Genomic DNA, 10,201 nt, shown 5'->3' with positions numbered 1-10,201 from the left:
GCGCGTACCTCCGCACGTTTGTATTTTCTGCACTGCGCCTCCTCTGAGTCTCGTATGCTGTTCTCTTTCCTTCTAGTTGAAGAATTTCCCCTCAGCCAGCTTTCCTGTGGTTCTGGGTGATGTCCCTTCCGTCTTTTAGTTATATTTTTGAAGTGGTTGTTCGAGGCAGCAAACTCCGGTGTTTACCTATGCCGCAGCAATGGATTAAGCATGTTGATTGCTTCTAGCCAATTCATTGGTTCTGTAGGCGAGGAACATTAACTTTTTCTCTACTCTTCTGAGTTCTTAGCTGAGAACCCTGTTATAAAAGTCAGATTAACAAGAGAAGAACAAACAGAAGTTTATTAACATGTATACCTCATATATACTACATGGGAGATACTCAGTGAAAAATGAATAACTCCAGGGGTGGCTTAGAATTCAGGCTTAAATACCATGTTAATAGGGAAAGGGGTCTCTTAAGGGAGAGTAAATGATTTTTAGAAAACATAACTGGGCCCTTATAAGAATAGATGAGAACTATGATAGTTTGTGACAAAGTTTGTCTGAGTATGTTGTTGACTTCTAGGCTCTTCTGTGACAAGAGTCAATCTTCCCTGGTTGATGAAACTCTGGGGAGGGGATTTATGACCTTCAGTTCCTATTGGAGGATCCATCTTCAGGCAGATAAAGAGAGTGCTGAGGAAGCCTCTCCCTGCATTTGATGTTTTTCAAGTGCCTGCAGCTCAAAATAATCAATACACCAAAGGGGCATATTTTGGGGCAGCATATTCTATTACCCTTCAGTTCAAAAGTATTTGGAAGAATGTTTGGAAGAATGTTTCAACTAGAAGGACTGAGGAAAGTCCTTCTAGTTGAAATGGTTTGCTCTTTTCTTGTAAATATCAAATTATAATGTTTTATTTATAAGAAAATATATCAACCCTATACTTAATACTTTTTTTTCCTGGTTTGTATTATTCTTATGTCTTTTTCAGACCTCCCATTAGTTTTAGGGGCAGTCTCAGAGATAAATTCCTTCCTTACAGGTTAGCAAGGATATCAGGAGCAAAACAGCAAATCTTCTCAGCTCCACCCACTCAGCGGGGTGTTTTCCAGCCTCTTTCCTCTCTCCTACCTCAGCCGACTGATATTTGCAACCTCCCTATTCTAATTCCCCTCCTGCAAGGGGGATAAACAGTGGAGATTAAGTTAGATGTTAAGGGGCAGGAGTGGTGAAAGTGAGATAGAAGGAGAGAAGGAAAAGGACAAGGGAGGAAGGTAGACTCACAGTCTTTCCTTCCTCCCCTTCAATAATGGGGCTGGGTGATAATGGTCCCTGACCCTTGTTCCATCTCTTGACCTCCTGCTTTGCCTAGCTCACTACTGGGCCCTGCATCCCTTGTCATTGAGGGCTCACGCTCCTCTCAGATCTCGGATGATAGCCTGAGCCTGGGCAGGTAATTCTCAGTTCAGTCCTTTGTGGAGAGACGTCTCCACCAGCATCTCTGAGCTCAGAGACATTGGGAGCCCTTTCATTCTGCTCATTCCCCACCCAAGAGCTGTGTTTGCCTTGGGGACTGGTAAGGAGTGACAAAGTCTTAAGAATATATCTTATTTCCTCAAAAGGGAAGAGAAACATCTGATCAGCTGCAACAAGCATGTCAGTGAGGAGGAATGGAGATGAGGAGAGAATCCCTTTTTCTACTCCCAGAAGCACTTGTTTTGGAATTTGGTCTAATGCCAGACACTCATCAGCCATGGACCTTTCTTCTCAGGTCATTAGCTCAGGATCCCTACTCCTCCATCCAGCAGAGCTCCCCAGTACTCTCCTATGCAGAATCAGCCAAACAAAAAATTAAGTCACTTTCAACCCCACGGTGAACTTGAACTCCAAAAGCTCTTTAGTAGAAAAAAGCTGCAATTGCCATTTTATTTTTTTGCTGTTCACCATGAGCTATGCATTATTTTGGTAGTGCCATTCCCAAGCTGGCTTCTTAATTGACAAAGTAAAATAAGGATTTTGTTAGGGCAGTTCAGAGGAATGTGGGAGTATGTTTTAATTTACTCTATCCTTTTACTACATTATATTAAAGTCCTGAGAAGTGACTTTTAAACCATTGAAATTTATCTTTTCTTCCTGTCTAGCATTTCAAAATCCTAATATTAATGAGGCATACATTTTACTTGAAAAACTTAAAACATCATTAAGCACACAACCTGTCTGAAATCTGACTTTAGGTTTATTCATATGGATTGTCATTGTGTTTGGACCAAATGTTTCACAACTACTAATTCTCATAGTGAATTAGGTATGGAACATGCTACATTCTGAGAATATACGGCTTCTTTAGCAGTGGTTATGTTAGAAGAAAGTTTCTTCCATAACATATGAAATATGTACTGTATACCTATTCCTTCTGATTCAGCTTTATTTCATTTTTTATTAAGAAACTAGAGGCCGAGTGCATGAAATTCATGCACTGGTAGGGCCACTACCACCTGGGGTCTCCTTCCCTTCCCGCAGCCAGCCCCACACCCTGGTCGAACTCCCAGAAGAACTCCTGGTAGAGGGGACAATTTGCATACTATGCTTTTATTATATAGGATAAGTCAACTAATTTAAAGGAGATTAGATATAATTGTGCCTAAATTTTATTGTTTCTAAATGTTCTGTATTTTATTTATTTATTTTAAATCTATCTTTATTGTTGAGAGTAATAAAGATGACCCCCTTTTAAAACCTTATTGTTCTCCTCCACTTGGTTTCCACCCCACCCTAGGCTTTTACCACCCTATTGTCTTTGTCCATAGGCCATGCATATATGCATGTAAGTTCTTTGGTTAATATTTTCCCACCCACCCCAATTTCCTCTGAGATTAATCAGTCTGCTTCATGTTTCCATGCCTCTGGTTCTATTTTATTGATCATTTTATTTTGTTTTATTCATTTATTTTGATTTTTAGATTCAATTCTTGATAGATATTTATTGCCATTTTATTGTTCATAGTTTCTTCTTCCTCTTCCTCTTCTTTTTTTTAATATATTTTATTATTATTATTGTTATTTTTTACAGAGAGGAAGGGAAAGGGATAGAGACTTAGAAACATCGATGAGAGAGAAACATCGATCAGCTGCTCCCTTGTAGGTAACTAACTGATTTTCTCTTGCTCCTTTTAAGATATTCTCTTTGCCATTTAAATCATAATGTGTGTTGGTGTGGGCCTCTTTGGGTTCATCTTGTTTGGGACTCTCTGTGCTTCCTGGACTTGTAAGTCTATTTCTTTCACCAGATAGAGGAAGGTTTCTGTAATTATTTCTACAAATAGATTTTCAATGTCTTGCTCTCTCTCTTTTTCTTCTGGCACCCTCATAATGCGAATGTTGGTACACCTGAAGTTGTCCCAGAGGTTCCTTACACTATCTTCATATTTTTTTTGGATTATTTTTTCTTTTTGATGTTCTGATTGGGTGTTTTTTGTTTCCTCATATTCCAAATTCTTGATTTTATTCTTGGAATCTTCTACTGTTGAATTCCTATAAATTATTCTTTATTTCAGTTAGTGTAGGCTTATTTTCTGTTTGTTCCTTTTTCAAGTCTTTGAAATTTTCAGTAAGATCCTTGAAAGGCTCACTAAGTCCCTTGAAGCTCCCATTAAGATCCTTGAGCAACCTTATAACTATTGTTTTGAACTCTGTATCTAGTAGTTTGTTTGCTTCCATTTCATTTAGTTCTTTTAGTTTTTTCTGGAGATTTTTTTCTGTTCTTTCATTTGTGACATGTTTCTTTGTCTCCACATTGTGGCTGCTTCTCTATGTTTGTTTCTATGTATTATGTAGAATTGCTTTATCTCCTGGAATTGGTAGAGTAGCCTTGTGTAGTAGGTGTCCTGTAGGGCCCAGTGGCTCAGCCTCCCCAGTCACATGAGGAGCTCTAGGTGCACTCCTATGTGAGCTGTGTGCACTATCCTATTATAGTTGAGCCTTGATTGCTGTTGGTGTCACTCGGAGGATTTAACATCCAGGCCAATTTGCTTTGAGGTTCAGTTGCTACTACAGTGGAAGAGTTGTTGTGTAGGAGACACCCGTATGGACCAGGACTTGCTTCAGTGGGGCTTTGGTACTCACTGAGTCTGCCCCTTGAGTGTATCACTTATGGATGTGTAGAGTTATTATCTGGTATTTTCTGAAGCTGCCCACTGGGTGCACTGGCCTTGGGGCCTCCAGGGAGGTGAAAAATCAACTACTACCTGGGGCCCCTCGGCAGGAGCTACAGAGGAATCTGAAGATGGCTGTTAGTTGTGTTGGGCTTGGAAGTGCTCAGGCAAGGCCAAGCTGTGAAGCAAGGTAGGCTACTGCTTGTGCTGGATCTTGCTGATGCCAGCTGCTTCTTGTTTGAGAGATTTTAGGGAAGCCTGAGCTAGGACAGATCATTCATATGGAAAAGCCACTGCAAACAGTTTGGTTGGGGCTGAAAATTGTATGGGGCAGAGTCTCAGGGACTCCTCATGGCAGAGCGAATAGTGTGAGCCAGGTTGATGGAGACTTAGCTATGGTGCCTGACAGTCAACTCTACAATGGGTGAGGTCTCAGCATAGGAACAATGATTGCTCTAAGCACCCCTGTCTGGGAGAAAGCCACCCCACAAGGTCTTGCTCTGATGCCAGACAATCTGGTTCCTTCCCATATGTCCCTGGATCCCCCCACGCTGCTGTCCAAGCATTGGAGCTCAGAGGAAGTGGAACTGTGTAAGTTTGTACACCAGCCCTTTAAGACCATGTGAAAACCACACCAGAGTCCTCAGACAGCCAAGGCCACTTAGAGTGTGAAAGGCCTTGTTGATAGTATGCCAAATGTTGATAGTATGCCAAGGCCACTCTGAACACAGCTGTAAGGCCACGCCGATCTCACTGTATTCTGCACCCTTCTATAACCCAAATGATGATGTCATTATTGGCAACTAGCCTTCTTTGTCTCTGGAGTAATATACAGATTACTGACCAGCTAGTCTGCTAGAGAGTAGGCTGGGGAGTGGGGTTACGGGGGAGGCTAGAGAGCTCAGATGGAGCTGAAAACTCAGACAGAGCTGAGAGCTGGTACTGCTCTGATGTAAGGCTAAGAGCTCATAGAGAGCTCAGATATAGCTACTAAGTTAACCAGCCAGTGTGCTGAGAGAGAAGCTTAGAGGTACTATGTGAGGCCACAGAGACCAGCCAGTGTGCTGGGCAGGGGAGAAAGGAGAAGCTACTGAGCCAGAGAGGCTGGAGAGGCTACTAAGGCTATAGCTCTAAGGGAGAGCTCAGATACCACTACGTTGTAAGGTGGTGAGTTTATAGGTAGCATGAAGCTGCTCAGATAAATAGCTGTGGGTACAGAGACTAATGCTGCTTTTGTGGGAAAGATGTATCTGTTCACCAGCTGGTGTATGGCTGCCTGCCTGTATAGGACTGCTGTAAAGAAGTCTGTTGGTTAATGGCTATATGGCCACTGGCTTCTGCAATAAAGACTCATTCTTATATATGCACAACCTCTCATGGCTTCTCCGTCTAAGACCCAGTGTGCAAGAAGACTCAACCCCAGGCAGAGGGGCTAGGACCCAACACCTGTAACTAGTGAACAGAAGATAAAGGAGGAACTTGGACTAAGTTTCAAAAGTTAGTACAATGGGCAGGGTTCAAGAAGGAACCTGCCCTGGCGTGGTCGGGAAGAATTTAGAAGAATCTATAGACAGCGGTGCTCTTGCTGTCTCTGACAGAGCAACTGCCTGGGTCTCCAGCAGCCTCCATAAATATCCTGTATTTTTAAGAAATAAATTCCTCTACCCCCAAGATGTATATTTTAGTCTCTATTTTGTTTTCAAATGAACTGAATAAAAGCTGGTGGTTTGGAACAATTATGGTAGAAAAGATACAAGTTTAGTCAACTCAGAGTTCTATAAAAATAATCCAAAAATTCTAACTATGAACACTTTCACTTCAAAAGAGCATGCAAATATTATCTCTTGCAAAGCCAAGGAAACATGATTGGTGGGTATAGCACAGTGGAAAAATACTTCTGACAGCATTCCCACAACTACTAGGGGAAATGCATGTGTGGGTGATCTACAAGGGACAATCCTCCAGAAAACGCAATTTCCCTCTGACATGTTTTTTATTATTTTCCTTTAGGAACACAGCACTGACCCCTCCAGTGAAACAGCAGCTTATTTGCAACAGTCCCATAAAACTTTAAGGAAATCTCTACTAGAGGTTCAAAACTGGAGTTTGTCTGACCCCTGCCTTTATATAGAGGGTCAAACCAAAGTAACCTCCTCTAAGGAGACTATTTGCAAGAGAAAATAGGTGTAGGCAGTGGGTTTGGGGTACACTTTCAGTTTGAATTCCCTTCATGGTTTACATGTGGAGGGATGATTTTGTCATTATGAGTTTACAATTTTCAATGTCCTGAATACCTATTTTCATTTTGGAAGCTTTGATGTTAGATGTTGAGAACCATATTGTCATGATCATCATAGAAAAACAATTAGGAAAAAATTTTAAACTATGTTAAAATATTCCATTATGGATGAATGGCAATATTGTTTCTTATGTCCATATTCTTTGTCGCTTTCTACCACCAGTCAGATTGAATTTGTTAAATTCTGTCATTAACTCCAAAGCTAACAAAAGGCTACAGTAGTTAAGCTTATTTAGTACCTCCTCTTCTGAGAGCAAATCTGTGTAGAATGTGATTTTTAAAAGCACAATATACTTTTTAAATGTCATTTCAATTTTTTGACTCTAACTCACTTAGGTTTTAAGCTTTGTCTTTTTCATTAAATATTTTTGTAAATCTCATCACCATAGTGATTTCTTATATTAAAAGAAAAATGTCCAAAAATATTCTGCTTGCTTAACACAGATCAGACATGTGTGAGAATCACTACTACTGTTTGTTATCTGAAGTAAGTAAAAAATTTCAGATTTTTAAAAAATATTAAACTATGGGTTTAAATAAAGAGAACTACAGGTAAAACAAATGTGTAAAAAAGAAAGGGTATTTTTTTTCTTCAGAAACTCACTATTTATGAAAAATCATTTCAATTTTCAGCTAGAAAAGTTATTATTTTTGCTCATCTTGCTAGCTAGCTTCCTTGAAAGAATTGCATTGAATTACTTTTCTAGGCCTGTCCAGCTGAAGTCATGGACTTATGCTCCCTCTGCTCCTCCTAGGTTGACACCACTTTGTCTCAGTTTACCGACCCGAACGTTTACTTGTGGGATGTCCACCACAGTAAGGGGCTCATTAAGGTGGACGGCCTTGTAACCAAGAGGAGGAAACCTTATTGTGTTGACTTTACTGTCATCAGGCTCCAGATCGCCCTACTCCAGGAAATGCGTGTGACACATTTCCACTTCTCGCTGGACTGGGCCCTGATCCTGCCTTTAGGTGACCAATCCCAGGTGAACCGCACGGTCCTGCACTACTATCGCTGTGTTGCCAGTGAACTCCTGCATGCCAACATAACCCCCGTTGTGGCCCTGTGGCGACCTGTGTTCCCGCACCAAGGTCTGCCGGAGCCTCTGGCCAAGCAGGGCGCCTGGGAGAATCCCAAGACGGCCCTGGCTTTTGCCGAGTATGCTAGGTTGTGCTTTAAAGATCTTGGCTCCCACGTCAAGTTTTGGATCACCATGAACGAGCCGTACACGCGGAACATGACCTACAGTGCAGGGCACAACCTGCTGAAAGCCCACGCCCTGGCTTGGCGCTTGTATGATGAGAAGTTTAGACGCTCTCAGAAAGGAAAAATATCCATAGCCTTGCAGGCTGACTGGATAGAACCAGCCTGCCCTTTTTCCCCAAAGGACAAAGAAGTGGCAGAGAGAGTTTTGGAATTTGACATTGGCTGGCTGGCAGAGCCCATTTTTGGTTCTGGGGATTATCCACGTGTGATGAGGGACTGGCTGAATCATAGAAACAATTTCCTTCTACCTTATTTCACTGAAGATGAAAAAAAACTCATACAGGGTTCCTTTGACTTTTTGGCTGTAAGCCATTACACCACCATCCTTGTAGACTGGGAAAAAGAAGATCCAATAAAATATAACGATTATCTGGAAGTGCAAGAAATGACAGACATCACATGGCTCAACTCCCCCAGTCAGGTAGCCGTAGTGCCCTGGGGCTTACGCAAGGTCCTCAGTTGGCTAAAATTGAAATATGGAGACCTCCCCATGTATATAATCTCCAATGGCATTGATGATGATCTGCAAGCAGGCCAAGACAAATTGAGGGTGTACTATATGCAGAATTATGTAAATGAAGCTCTGAAAGGTAAGGCCTCCTGAAAACTGTCTCTTGAAGGTTTTGTTACTCAAGGCATGATGCCTGTTAGAAATTCTCAAATACACAGTCACCTTCAGAGAGAAGCACTGTCCATTTCTTGCCACACTGAAAAAGTCCCACCAAGAATTAGTATTTTCCCAGAGATAAAGGAGTTTAGCTAAAAGTGGCTTACAACTTACTCTGAGCCTATAAAAGCATGGACCATCCTGTCCTCCATCCTCAGATGGCCTCACAGCAGTATGATCTGCTTCATGTATGTGAAGATTAATTCAAGTACCTTAGAGTAGGTTTCATTATGTAAAACCTACTATGTTAAATGTAGCTCATACTTTGTCTTGGTATTTGTCTATTTGTCTTTTTATAAAAGAAGACTTTTCTGATTAAATACAATTTAGTCTGAAGTTTTAATAAATGTATTGACATTTTCTCCTGAGGCACCAAGGCCATGTAAAAGTAAAGTGTTATCTGCAAAATATTTTATTAACTATTCCTTGTCCTTTTTTTTTTTTTTTCCAGCCTACATATTGGATGGGATCAACCTTTGTGGTTACTTTGTGTTTTCATTTACTGATCACACAGCTCCAAAGTTTGGCCTCTATCGTTATGCTGCCAATCAGTTTGAACCCAAACCATCCATGCAACATTATAGGAAAATTATTGACAACAATGGCTTCCCAAGTGCTGAAACTCTGAGGAGATTTTGTCCAGAAGAATTCACCCTGTGCACCGAGTGCAGCTTTTTTCATACCCAAAAGACTTTATTAGCTTTCATAGCTTTTCTACTTTTTGCTTTAATTATTTCTCTTTCTCTTATTTTTCACTACTCTAAGAAAGGCAGAGGAAATTACAAATAGTCCTGAACATTTTCCTATTCATTTATTTTGTAATAATTATTCACACACATTAGTTGTTAACCATTTGCACTTGTCAGTGTTGTGAAGCTATAGATTTCATATACTGATTTCTACAAAACCTTTCTGTGGCATATGACAAAGGTTTTCAAATAAGCCTAGATGATTATAAAATCTTGAATAATGTGAATAGTGCCTGGACTTGTTTCTCTTTGAGGGGTGATTAAAAAAAACAGACATCATTTCTACAATACACTGTGTAACAAAAGCATGAGATATGACATCCATTCTGTAATATTTAATAGAAATTTAATGATAAGTTAGGCTATTTTTATCTGTGCTCATTCCTAAAAATAATGTTTACTTAAAGTAATAATTGCAAGTGTTAGAATACAAAATTAAGTCCCAAGTAACCATCTTCCAACTACCATGATATGCCCAATGGTCTCTGTCAAGAAGATGATAGCATATAGGAGAGATGACAAAGGGCCTGTGGCTGGAACAGTTATTTAAAAAGCAGTGTTTCTGTCAAATGCTGTTAATTTACATATCTGGTTAATGATATACTTGCAAGAGCAAATTACAGAACTTTATATTTCTATGTGACTTTCAAGGCATTCTCTAAACCCTGGGTCCTTGAAGGCTTTGTGTCATAAGGGACTTTTACTGAATGCTTGCAGAAAAATAAACATGACTCATGAAATGTGGGGCTCTTCAGGAAGCATAAATCGATTGTGAAGTGCATTATACTGCAGTAGCTCCAGGAGGAGGGAAGGAGTAAAAAGTACATATTATGAGCAACATTATCATTAATTTTATTATAAACCCTTTCATTTTAACACAGACCTTGAAATGAATGAGGTGACCTTTCTTGAGAGAATAAGAACAAAATAATAATTCATCCTGTGAAGAATGACTTAACTTTCTGCTATTTAAAATGTGCCATAATTTCTCTGAGTTGAGTTTTAAGTATTAATAGATTCAAAAGCATTTGGTCTGATAACACTGGAAATTTTTCTTTTGTGATTGCTGAAGTTTAGTTTAT

General features: G+C 40.1%; 1 protein-coding gene across 1 annotated transcript in view; it reads left to right on the top strand.

The window, feature by feature from the left end:
- KL (klotho) overlaps window positions 1–9,973 on the top strand; it is a gene marked incomplete at its 5' end in the record, with an annotated part of 56,146 nt that extends 46,173 nt beyond the window's left edge. Inside the window, 2 exons of the mRNA XM_006773041.1 lie at window positions 7,192–8,293; window positions 8,822–9,973. Of these exons, the coding sequence (XP_006773104.1) occupies window positions 7,192–8,293; window positions 8,822–9,159 (1,440 nt within the window). The remainder of the gene's footprint in view (window positions 1–7,191; window positions 8,294–8,821) is intronic.
- Between the last annotated feature and the right edge of the window lie 228 nt (window positions 9,974–10,201).

This window comes from Myotis davidii, unplaced genomic scaffold (genome assembly GCF_000327345.1).
Source record: "Myotis davidii unplaced genomic scaffold, ASM32734v1 scaffold66, whole genome shotgun sequence".
In the NCBI taxonomy this organism is placed as follows: domain Eukaryota; kingdom Metazoa; phylum Chordata; class Mammalia; order Chiroptera; family Vespertilionidae; genus Myotis; species Myotis davidii.
The sequence above is the reverse complement of the archived record's forward strand: the minus strand, read 5'-3'. Positions and strand labels throughout refer to the sequence as shown.